The following is a 13575-nucleotide window of genomic DNA, read 5'->3' as shown; positions in this document are numbered from 1 at the left end:
AAATTATAAAAATCGAAACATTTTACCCTTGAATAAAATTACCGTTTTTTTTTTAATGAAGTAACAAGTGAGGGGGGGCGGCAAAAATGTTCGGGCCCATGGGAGTAAGATCTGTAAATCCGGCCCTGCCCTTATGTTTTTAAAAATAACTTCAGGGGCGTCCACCCCAACCTCCCATATTTTCATTTAACCTCCCTACCTTACACTGTTTTTGCTCCCCTTTCTTGAAACCACCTCTGATACATACCTAGGATAAAATTTTCAACCTTGAAAGAAATGATTCAAATGTGCCGGCATTTTTTTATCCCTGAAACTTATGCACCCAATGGGCTTTTTTTTGCCCTTGATTCTGAACGCCTTCGTTTTCTTTTTTTGCAACCTCAAGCCTGTGCAAGTTTTTTTTTTTTTCTGATCTCTCAAACCTGAGCACCATCTATTTTTTTGTGTCCTTGAATCTGTGCACTTTTTTTTTTTGCACCCTTGAAAATTTTCATTTTTATTGTGCACGAAGCATGCACATACCTTTTCAAATGATGGCCTGGTGCAAACAGATTTTTGACTGGGAGGACATTCAGCAATCTTTATATATTTACATTATCATACTAGGTTTGGCACGGAGGCCACTCTATGATCGTTAGTTAGGTTGATAAAACTATTGCCAACTGTAGGGAATATTTTGCTCATTTGTGATGAAATGTTACCTAAAATGTACTTAGTATGAAAACCAAGATTCTTTTTTTTTGTCAAAGCAATTTGAATTTCCAATGTATTAACACCAGGGTTGGCGAAAACCCGGGTTTTTTTAAAAAAGCCCATGGACCCAGGGTTTTTTGGGTTTTTTTAAATAAAACCCAAAAAAAACCCAACTAAAGCTGGGTTTTTTAAAAGAAATGCGGGTTTTTTGTCTTTTCTTAGGGAAAATGTGGGGTACTTGTAACATATTGTTGCGTAAGTATATGGACAAAGCAAAAAAATTGTCTTGAGGTAAAAAAGGCTGGAAAATTCAGCGTTTTCTGAAGAAAAGTAAAAAAGACGACGAAACCCAAGAATGGTGAAGTTTCAGATTTCTTTGTTTCCATGCTTGCCAACAGTTAAGGCAAAGTTACTTCTCAAGCGATAAAATCTATTATTTGTAATTACTAAATTTTTTTTTTTTTTTTTGCATTTTACTTTATTGTATTTCATTTTGTTATGCAAAACTACTGTAGAACCTCAAGTAGTTTAAATCCCTTTTTACTGAATTCCAGCTTAATCAAGACATTTCTTTGAATTTTATGTTGCCCGTTTTTCTATTTCTGTGTACAGAGTAAGGAATATTAAACTTTTTTGTAAGATAATGAAAATACTGCACATCTTATTCTGTTTTCCATTCGACCGTTCGTAAAACCTGTTAATTTCTAAAAAATATACCTTGTTTATTCGAGATTTGTGACGTGTTGATTTCCAGAAAATATTTTACACGAAAGCCTTTCGGCTAGAGTAGTTTCTTCTGTACAATCTACAAATACTGACAAAATCAGACGTGACAGGACTTAGTCAAGATAATTTGAGTTATTTATTGACCAGTTTAAGAAAAAAGTTAAATGCATTTATTTAAAATATTAGAAGTATTTTTTTAATGCTGTTAAGAGTGAAGAAATACTATTAAAGTTCAAAATTCATTTTTTATGTCCATTGGCTGTGGTGAAGAACAAATAAAAAAAGAAGTTTAAATTGTGAAAGTATTTAAATTACTTAGTTTTTTAAAAAACTTCTTGGAAAATTTTAAAAAACCCAAACGTGGGCTAAATAATGGGTTTTTTTAAATGGGTTTTTTCAAAAAAACCCATTGGGTCCAACCCAATTGGGTCCAATCCGGCCAACCCTGATTAACACTTTTCTTTCCTTATAGTGTACTTTTATTTTACATTACAATGATATTTTGTTATTTTAGGTATTTTCAGTCCACATCATTTGGAAATGGGAACTAAAAAATTGTTTTGGAAATTCTTCAGCATCATACATAGACTCTTTGACATTGTCTTGCATTACATGTTTAAAATTGCAAATTTCGGAAAACCTGATCCTTTGCCGCCTATAAAAAATCTGCTGCTACTATCACCAGCGGTTAGCCTTGCCGCAAAAATTAGGAAGAAAAAAGTAAGTTTAATCTTAAATTTTCTTAATAATTATATCTGTTTTTAACAATAAGTGTCTGTTAATAATAATGTCTGTTGCTGCACACATAAAAATGATCAAATTGTGGTCCTTTTCATGTATTTAAATATTTTGTTATTCTTCGTTAAGTGTTGAGTCTTGTTTTGATCCCCTCTTATAGATCCATTGCAAGATGTTAGTTGCAGTCAGGGGCAGATCTAGAAGCAAGCCATGTAAGCGATGGCACCTCCCAAAACCTTGTGAATGTAGGAATTTTTTTAAAGAAAAAAAAGAAAATATTATAACAAAACAAAATTTAACACATGTGTTTTACTGTAAATGAAATTTAGGTTTTAATTGGGGGAAAATTTATATCCCTCTCCTCATAACAGAATTATTTCCAAAATTTTGCTCCATTGTTTACAAGTTTACATCATTTCTTGATTTGAACTTTAGACACTTGGACAATCTCTAAATGAGCCATTCCATTTCAGATCAGGCAGGGTCTGTCACATGACCATCACCGATTTTTTTGAAAAAATTACAGTAGTTACAACTAAGGGACATATGAAATATCCCAAAAGGATTTTGCAAGAAAATTTTTTTTTCTTCAGTTATAGCCTATTAAAATTCTGCACAAAATCCGCCATTTTGGAAAAAACCGGCAAAACACTCCATTTCAAATGGACATTATTTCAAAAGTATTTAACCTATTTGAATAATTCTTTTTTCTAAAAATAAATAAGGACCCATATATCCTCCAGACATCGTTTTTGAAAGTTTAGTTAGGTTTTTTGATAAAGAAAAAAAATCATTTTTGTCGCGAAAAAACTGCATTTTTACCGATTTTATGATTTTTTTTCTCCATGAAAAAAAAGTTTTTACTAAACGGAGATGGCAGTCTAAAGCCCTTATATGATAGTTTCATAACATATTTTATTATAATCCTTGGATGCATACAGCCTCGGAAATAAAATTTAAAATTTTAAAAATTTTCAAAAATTAGCAATTTTTGAAGTGATTTTACTCAAAAAACCCATTTTTTAAAAATCTAAAAATTGGCTCATTTGAACCCCATATATTGCTTAACAAGTGGGTAGATACCGCATCCCGTATTTTTTCCCATAAAATGTTTTATGATTTTTTGAAAGTGACCTTATCGCCCATGGCATGCATGTAAAATAAAACTTTCTAATAATTTCAGTCACTGAAAATCTGATGAAATTAATGCCTAATAGCTACAATAATGGTGCACTTTATCAGCAACAAATAAAATTTTACTGACTTTTAATAATATAGCAGAATCAAACCGCTTCTGATGACCCAGTCAATTCGTCTTTTTGTACTTCGTTATATGAATATATTTTTCTGCTGATCAGCACCTAATTGTTATGGGAGCTGAGATCCCATACTTCCTTATTTGTTTCATTCAAATTTTTGTATTTTTGACCGCATTCAGGCCACTTAAGCATTAAAATAAGTTCTGAAGACTATAGGGATCCTGACCTTCTTTTGTTAGAAATTGGATCCCTGGCTATAATAGCTACCTTTGGTGATCTGTTTGGTTACCTCAACTTACAACCATGTTCAATCAATTATTTATCTCATAAAACAGTGGGCTTTTTAAATTCTTAAACTACAAGTGAGTTTTGCGGTGTGAATTTAGTATACATATTCTTGCGTATAAAAGTAATCATACTAGGTAGGATCCAAAAATTATGTGACAACATTCGCCAATGTCAAACCAAAGCACGAAATTAAAATTAATCGTTTTAAATGCATTGTATTGTTCTTCCCTTTGATGGTTTCCCCTGTCGCGTAATTGAGTTGAAGAGAAAGAGAATTGAAAGAGAAAAAATATGATTCGTTGCTGCATATGAAAGTAACGGTGAATGCATAGCTTTGGAGACAAAATAAAGTAATATTTATAAATAAATATATATATATATATATATATATATATATATATATATATAGATTTTTACTGTTACTGATAAAGTACATCATTATCGTAGCTATTAGTCATTAATATAATCACCAAAGGCTCTTCTATCTAAAGACTACACACAGAGTCTTACAAAAAGACGAATTGACTAGGTCATCAACAGCGGTTTGTTACTGATATATTATTAAAAGTTAGTAAGATTTTAGTTGTTAATGATAAAGGGCACCTTTATTGTAGTTATTAGGCATTAATATAACCAGAATTTTAGTTACTGAAATTATTAGACATTTTTATTTTACATGCATGCCATGGGCGATAAGGTCACTTTCAAAAAATCATAAAACATTTTATGGGGAAAAATACGGGATGTGGTGTCTACCCACTTGTTAAGCATTATATGGGGTTCAAGTGAGCCAATTTTTAGATTTTTAAAAAATGGGTTTTTTGAGTAAAATCACTTCAAAAATTGCTAATTTTTGAAAATTTTCAAAATTTCAAATTTTATTTCCGAGGCTGTATGCATCCAAGGATTATAATAAAATATGTTATGAAACTATCTTATAAGGGCTTTAGACTGCCATCTCCGTTTAGTAAAAAAAAATTTTTTTTCATGGAGAAAAAAAATCATAAAATCGGTAAAAATTTAGTTTTTTCGCGACAAAAATGATTTTTTTTTAATCAAAAAACCTAACTAAACTTTCAAAAACGATGTCTATAGGATATATGGGTCCTTATTTATTTTTAGAAAAAAGAATTATTCAAATAGGTTAAATACTTTTGAAATAATGTCCATTTGAAATGGAGTGTTTTGCCGGTTTTTTCCAAAATGGCGGATTTTGTGCAGAATTTTAATAGGCTGTAACTAAAGAAAAAATTTTTTTCTTGCAAAATCCTTTTGGGATATTTCATATGTCCCTTAGTTGTAACTACTGTATTTTTTTCAAAAAAATCGGTGATTTTCATATGACACTTTTCATACCTGCCTGCCTGATTTGAAATGGAATGACTCAAATGATACTTTCCTCAGAGTACACCTGTTGCTCATGAGACCAAAGGGAGTCTTAATTTGCGTTTTTATGGCTTTAATTTCGAAACATTTGAGGAGAGAAGATCCTTTTCCCATGCTCCTCCACAAACGTCACGAAAGGTAACCAAAAATTGCATTTTAGGACTTCTAATGTTAAAAAAATTTCAGCAGAATTTAGATTACGCATCCCTTATCCCTTAACTTGCCTAAAAGCAACTTATATAGCCTTTTTTTGGAGCTTCAATTACAAACGATTCCCACCCCCTCCTGGTTAATATCATGATGATAGCTTTAAAAGGAAGTTTTTGGAGGAAGAGTTCCACTGATCTCAATAAACAATGATCTCCCGAATCTTCCATCCCTTTCTCTAACACGTCCAAAAAAAGCTTAAAATTGGATTTTTATATCCTCAAGGGTAAATTATTTCCAGGAAGGGGGGGGGGATTCTGAGCATTCTCACTCACCCTTTAATGGCAGCAAACATTGCCTGAAGGTGCATTTTTAGGCTTGACTGCAGAAGAGCTAGAAGACCACCCACCTCCTCTCTTATAAGGGCATAATGACTTGGTTTTTTAACACTAGAAAGGCCGGAGAGGTCATTTTGACTGCGAACGATTTTCAAATGCTCATATTTGCTGTGTTTAATTTTCAAACTATTTTTCCTACACTGACTTTTCCTAACTATTTATTAAAATCTTGCAACAGTAAGTTTTATTTCTTTAGGCTTATTATAGTCGCTATAAATGCTTGTACCTAGAAAGACTGATTACACGGTCATTTTGATCACTGAATGAACTTTTCTTTATGTATCCGTTTTCTTCTTTTTTCTCTTATCAGATGTGTGTATTATGAACTATTTTTAGTTTTCAGGGTTTCTTTTGGGCTTGAGTAGCTCTTGCTGGTCAGGTTTAATTCTTTGAACTCCAAGGAAAATGTAAAACACCTGCTGGTCGCATGGCTTCATTTTTCTGCTATCTGCACAGAGGGAAATGTTGATATAGGTATATTTGAAAAGCATAGGGCTGGACACATGAAATTATTTTGGGTCTGAAAAGAAGTAAACATAAACAGGTGGATTCCAAAAAAATGTGCTGATTTTTTTTTTTTTTTGTGCACCAAAACATGTGATTTGCTTGAAACATTGACCTTTATTTTCCACGGTGATATTGAAGTGCTCAGTCACTTAATATTCACACAAACATTTTTTAGCAGTAGCACTTGAATATAGGATTCATTGACAAGCTTATCGGTAAATGAATTCCTAAAACTGTTGCAGATTTATCTAAAACATATTATGGTTCGGATGAACAGTCTGATTTACCTGAAGAGGAATATATTAATAGCAATGAAAATAACTTGCTTTCATCAGATTGTTACCAACATTTTTCGGAACCTAGATTTGCAGAAAAAAGATTTCAGAGAAAGAAAAGTTCTTCAGTCAGAATCATAAGAAATCTCGCTAATAAAAATTGATACACAAGATATAGAAAGCAGTAAAAAAAAATGGGAAAAGGATTTCCTGATTTTTCATAGTTTAAATAGATTATATTTTTATACATGGCTGACCTTTGAACCCTTTTATATCATTGTTTAATTCTTAAATGATCTTACATAAATCGTGTTCCTTACAGTATAATGGTTCAGTTGTACAGACTGGTCCTCAAGTGAGCATACTCCTTGTTTCGACAGTGAAGGATATTCTATTGAAAATGGTATTGAAGATTTGGTCTTACAACAAGAGAGCACTTCGCGATTCACATGCAGAATTACCCGAGACTTTTTCCGGGCCAGTGGTTTGGAAGAGGATCTGCATCTTTTGGAGTACTTTCGGATTTGCTCAAAACATCTGGACAAATATGACACAGCATTCAGCTGTGTTAAGACATAGATGGTGTTAATACCAATTTTTGTGACTCTTGAGACTTTAAGGTATTTCTGTAAAGCACATAAGCACATATTCAACTATAACTAAGACTATGTTGAAAATAAAAGGGGGTATATCTACTTCTAGCCCATTCTGTATCTGCATGAACAGTTAGTTCCATGAGATTTTGTTTCTGTATTGGCTTGATTTGATAAAATTTGTCTCATTCACGTGAAAAAATATCTGCGGTTTAGTTGTTTACTTTATTTGTTTTTAAATAACTTTTATTCAAATGTTTCTCTTTATTATTTTAGTTAAAGAGTGTTGATCTAGTCAAAGCATTCATTTCAAGAGTCTTAGAGGTAAATCCATTCATAAATGCTGTGGTAGCTTATCGATTTGATAAAGCTCTTGAAGAGGCTGAAAAAATTGATGAATTGATTGCATCCAATTACAAAACAGAAGAGGAGTTGGAGAGAGAAACTCCATTTCTTGGTGTTCCAATGTCAGTTAAGGAGCTTATTGCTGTTGAAGGTTAGTATATCCTATTGTATATGTCTGTGCAACTTTGTGACTAACTTTATCTTGAAATAACAAAAACTGAAATGGTAGCTAGATTTAGATGCAATTGTTTTGAATGACAGAGGCTGGATCTGGAAGTAATCACTCTCTGCTCACAACCAGGTGACTAAATTTTTTGCTTTGCAGACTAAATAAATTACTCAATAGGACACTTTTCAACCCAACCAGCCACAGATACTTCTTCACTGTGGATTCTCGATTTAACTGGATATCCGCTGTAACCGGTCGTTCATTTCAACATTAATTGCAGTATGAAAATTGAAAAACAAGTTGTAAAATAATCAAAAAGTTTGTAATTATGAGTTATAATTTCAAAATAAAATATTTAAAAAAGGGAAATACCAGTACAACATAGTGCATTATAGATTGGTTATATAATATCTTCTTAAAAAAATTACAATCTAGCTGTTGGTGGCAGCTAGTAAATGTATAAATAATTAAAAGAGTTGGTGACCCTAGCATCAATGACATTGTGGCCCCACCATTTGAACTAATAAAGAAGAAGATGCATTAAAAATGGTATTATGCTATGTGGAACTTTATACATCGACTGCCTCCATTTATGTGATGCTTTCCCAAAAAATGCCGAAGTTATGCGTCAAGTCCTGGAACTTCTGCAGAAAAACATGTGTGAAATTTTTAAAACATTCCTCCTTATAGGTATGTCATCTGCTTTTTAAATAAATTATTTCACTATGCTGATTTAACACATTGTATTTAATTCTTTAACCCCTTGCCAGTGTCGCCAGAGTTCAGCTTGGGCAACTACTTAGTGCATTTTTTGTGATGCCCAAACTGAGTTTGGGCAGGAGAAAAATTCGCTTTTCTTTTTTGTGAATCCCCAGCGGATTTATTTTTGGCTTGAGAATACTTAGTTCACTATTTTCTTAATAGATGGCATTAGTTGTACTAGTTTTTTACCGATCATGAGAGCTCGGGAGGTGGGAAGGAAGGAGCGAAAGGCGGGAGTGTCGGCTGCTCAGACAATCAAAAACATGCTTGGACAGTTTCTCTTTCTTGTTTAGTTTCTGTTTGTTTTTCCTTGGCTTTTCTCGTTTAGTTTTTTCGTTTTTAGTGAGTTTATTTGCTAATAATTTTCTTTTTTCGCAATGTCCGATAAGGAACTGGTGAGGAGTACAGTTTAGGCTCCTTGGGATCGGGTACTGATATTTCTAGTGTTCATTTTGTATAGTTCCGCAGAAGGTGCGAAAAATAATATGAACTACAGAATAACAATTGTTGAACAAATTGTCGAACAAAATAAGTTGAAAGTTCAGCTTCCAGGACCAGGGCCTCCTAGTCGGAACTTGCTATGCCTCACAGATCAACACTTCCTAGAACACATTCCACCATTGGGAAACAAATCTGCTCAAACCAGACAGTGTTTTATATGCTGTCGTAAAACCAACAAGAAAGGAAAAAAGATAAGACGTGAGACACAAGTTTATTACAAAAATTGCGACATAGGCTTGTGCGCAGTACCGTATTTTGGGACTTACAATACTGTAAAAGATTTGTAAAAATTATGCATTAACATCTTATTATTGTTTGTATATTATGTTGCACTAGAGTATATTTTATATTGAGCATCAAAATGTTGTTTAATTTGCTCTATTTGAGTAATATGTGTGTGTAATCCATTTTTTTTTAACGTGTATGTACTAATTATAACAGCAGTACTTATTGCATTTATTTTTTTTAATTTGTAATGAAAAACCATTTTCTAACTTTTATAATGACATAAGGAGCAAAATTAAACAGTCAAAAAAATACCCCTGTTTTTGACCATTTTCCTGAAATTCTTGTCACTGTTAAGGGGTTAATGCTATTTTTAAAAGTGATTGTTTTCAAGATCATTTATCACAATCACACATAAACTATTTTATTCTCTTTTACCGGATTGGACTCATTCCTACTTCAGCCGATGATTTCAGAGTGTACAGGTTTTGGGGGTAACCTTCCCCCCCCCCTGCACAGAACATTTGCTTTCAACAAATATTGGACTTGGCAATTTTTAATACTATGCAATGCATGTTTATTACTTGAAAATTGTTGTATTTAACGTTAATCATATTTTTCATGCTCGTTGACTTCATTTTTTCTGAATTGAGAACCAAGTATTTGATACAGCTTTTCTAAAATTGCATTTATATTTTTATATTAGGGATGCCTTTGAGTGCTGGTCTCGTGACTAGGAAGAACACAAAGTCTCCTTTCAATGCTCAGACTGTTCAGCTAATGAAGGCAGCAGGAGCCATTCCATTTGTTACAACTAATGTTAGTGAGCTTGGTATGTGGTATGAATCCTACAACCGGGTTTATGGCAGAACAAGCAATCCCTATGATATCAACCGCATTCCTGGTGGAAGCAGTGGTAAATTTTTTAAAATGAATACATTTGCAATATGAACTCTTTTATCTAACTCCACTAGTTTGTGCATGAAAATGTCTGAAAAAAATCCTTAATAGCTTATGAAATTTTGTCATAATTCAGTGAAACCCCGATTTTATGTTTCTCACGGGGTTTAAAAACATAAAATATTGGAAATATGTAGCTGCAAAACTGATGATGGGCCCCGATTCAAAAATGTTCTGGCTAAAAATCTCAGGCTAACATGGATATTAGGAAAAATTGTTATTTTAGCAGGGTAGTGGAACCTTTTAACAGCTTACCGGAAGAGGTGGTAATGAGCAAGGGAGTAGATAGTTTTAAGAGGGCCATTGATCTTCACTGGGGATTGTAAATTGACTAGGGCCATTCTAGCTGGGCCCAGAGCCTGTTGCTGGTCGTCTGTTTTGTATTTGATGCAGGAAAAATGAATTTGGGGAACGTAAAATTGGGCTTTCACAGTATTTTATTCATGAGTAATCACGAAAAATCATACTCAATTCATTTGTATATTTTATTTTATTTTTTAAAATTTAAACTGTTGCATGAGTTATGAAATCAATTCCACCTGTTTTCCTTTCTTATCCCTGTTTGAAATAATTTATCACTATTTGTAAATCACTGCTATTAATGTGTAATCAATAGTTTGAAGGGATATATTGTTATTGTAATGTGATTTGATTTTTTTTTAATGAAATTTTTGCTGCAAAACATTTTGCAGCTTCAACAGCTGAAGTCTCTTGTTGCTAAATTTATTAAATTTACTTTACACTCGTAGTTAGTTTTATAGAATATATTTACACAATGTGAAGAATACTTTTTTTATATGTTTTACTAATGAATTAAGAAAATGGCTTTTTTCATCATATCCTAGTTTAAAAAAATATTTAATAGCAACTCCTATCTGAATATTTCAAAACTGAAATATACCAGACAGCCCGGTTAACCCATCCAGAGACTGCAGTTTCGTTCTAGAGTGGGCGCTTGCTGGTGAGATAAATTCACTTTATCTACCAGTTTGTTGGCGCTCTCAGCTTCAATGAGATGACATCTGCCTCCACTAATCCAGACTGATGCGCTCTAATGAGAATGAAACTGCAGTCTTTGGATGTTATAACCATTCTGTCTGGTATAGTGCATGTAGTTCTATCTTAGCCCTGGCTTAGGGGCGGTAACTTACTGTTAAATTCGCACTTGTTTGAAATGCAGAAATTCTTTGATCTATTGATTTTGTCCCTGAAGTAAAATAAAGTTTTGAACTTATATACATTATGAAACTGTCAGGTCTTTTTTAGTGAGCAATTTAAGACTTCATGACCTAGGATAATAAGTTGTATGTGTTATCTATGAGACAAGTGATACAGAATACTTTTCATTAAATATTACTCTGGTTTTACACTTCTTTCTGTGAGACAGACATAACTGTTCTCTAAAGGATCTATTATTTGAGAAATTAATCATCCAAATAGCCCCTCTCATCCCATTCAATAGCTGCTGCTCTAACTTGCATGGTAAAACATTTTGAGCTCCAAATTTATTAATTAGAGTAACTGCTTTGTTATTTCTCTCAGGTGCTCTCTCAATTCTCGAGTGAGTAGGGGGTGTGGCAACCCCGAGGTACCTTAGCTACCCAGTGTCCAGGGGTTTAACTGGACACCCCTGTCTCCAGGGGGTTTGTAAAAATAGAGGCCTGGTCCTCTAGGTTGTGGGATTGGACGTAAGGCCAACAACCTCACCCCAGAAAACAAATTTAGTTCAGAAATCTTGAGTAGCTAAATCCGGACGGAATCTACGGAAACGACACGGAATAAATACCCTACATAGGGGTGGAGCATTGAAGAAATTATGATAAGTTTTTATTTCCTAGTGGCAGTACAGGAGATAAGATGGTATTTTGAAAAGAAAAATGACAGCTGTCAATGTTTCAGAACACCAGTTTGGCTCGGGTTATGTTGTGTCCAAAAAAATAAAATAGAGAGATAGAATGGTGGATTTTGTGCTCGTGAATAAACGAGTGTGTAAGTTAAGGTTGAAGGAAAAAATACGTAATATTAGCAATATTTACCATAGCAATTTTGTAAAACCGAGACTCTTTTTTTTTTTTTTTGTAATTCAAGATTGAAAATTAAAAGTTAATGTAAAATTTTTAAATGATAATATGCTTTTGATATGTTGAAGGTGGAGAAGGATCCATTGTTGCAGCAGCAGGCTCTGTTATTGGCATTGGATCAGATATAGGAGGAAGTATTCGCATTCCTGCTTTTTTCAATGGAGTATTTGGCCATAAACCAACATCAGGTATGTAATAATCTTAAATTTTATTTCTTACCTGATTGATTTATAATAGAAATGAAGGATTTCATTAAGAGAACTAATTTATAAATCTATTTAGTGCAACAAAATCACTAAAAGCCAAATGCATGTGAGAAGTGAAAGTTAAATCTAATCTGTTTTAAATTTGTATAATGCTCTATCCATTTGCACGGCTACGACATTTTTATGTACACATTTGTGTTTTATTACCTGAATTTAAAACTTTGACTGTTAAGTTTTATGTATTCGAAAATAAGGAACTTGAGAGGCACTGAATATTTGGTTAGTATTCGGTATACTACATATTCGGCAGACAAACCGAATATTCGTTTAGGCCGAATACTTTGATATTCGGCAGCTGAATAGTAAACAAATTGAAATATTCAAGAATATTGTTAAACAAACACATTTTTTTATACAATGAGAATTTTACCATAGTACAAAATTAATTGAAATAATTACTTATTAAAAGGATCACATTCAAAGTAATCTTTACTAATAATAAAGCTGAAAGTCTGTCCGGAGGATGTCTGTAACGCGCATAGCGCCTTGACCGTTCGGCCGATTTTCAAGAAATTTGGCACAAAGTTAGTTTGTAGCATGGGTGTGTGCACCTCGAAGCGATTTTTCCAAAATTCGATGTGGTTCTTTTTTTATTCCATTTTTAAGAACAAAATTATCATAAGATGGACAAGTAAATTACGAAATTATCATAACGTGGAACCGTAACATGGGCACAAGCCAATTGGCAAGATACGAAACTATCATAACGTGGAACCGTAACATGGGTACAAGCCAATTGGCGAGAAAATTCACCATACATTAATTGTAAATATGCAGAGGAACCAAAAGACCCTTTAATTTTTCTATTACGGGCAAAGCCGTGCGGGTACCACTAGTGTTAAATATAAAAGAAAAAAGGTAAATGTTGGCCATAATTTTGTTGTTTTTCATTTTTTAAAAATATTATGACATGATTCATTTTTGTGCTATTACTAACTCATTTAAATTAGAAATAATAAAAAGAAAAAAAGAAAACCCCTGGAATATTAAGTGTTCAGCCTATTTTGCGTGTAACTGTCTATGAAAAGTAAATACAAGATGTCTTTATTTATAATGTTATCAAATCATACAATCAGGAAATAAATTAATTATCATTCTGTGCAGAATTCAGATGAATGTAAACCAAATTAGCCACATGCTATATTAATTTGCTTTTGCCCTCCTTGAAATGATTTATTTCATCACATATTTATTTTAAATTAATAATTATACTGAAAGTAATCAAATTTAGAATGCTAAAGGCATTTAAGTTTCAC

General features: G+C 32.8%; 1 protein-coding gene across 2 annotated transcripts in view; it reads left to right on the top strand.

Moving 5' to 3' along the window:
- The window catches only part of LOC129227560 (fatty-acid amide hydrolase 2-like), a 51309-nt gene that overhangs the window by 29719 nt on the left and 8015 nt on the right, over positions 1-13575 (top strand). For both annotated transcript variants that reach the window (XM_054862138.1, XM_054862139.1), the window contains 4 exons: positions 1934-2139; positions 7287-7506; positions 9719-9928; positions 12122-12241. In XM_054862138.1, coding sequence (XP_054718113.1) covers positions 1960-2139; positions 7287-7506; positions 9719-9928; positions 12122-12241 — 730 coding nt within the window. In that variant the 5' untranslated portion in view covers positions 1934-1959. The remainder of the gene's footprint in view (positions 1-1933; positions 2140-7286; positions 7507-9718; positions 9929-12121; positions 12242-13575) is intronic.

This window comes from Uloborus diversus, chromosome 8 (assembly GCF_026930045.1).
Source record: "Uloborus diversus isolate 005 chromosome 8, Udiv.v.3.1, whole genome shotgun sequence".
Taxonomy (NCBI): domain Eukaryota; kingdom Metazoa; phylum Arthropoda; class Arachnida; order Araneae; family Uloboridae; genus Uloborus; species Uloborus diversus.
This window is presented reverse-complemented; position numbering and strand designations above follow the sequence as displayed.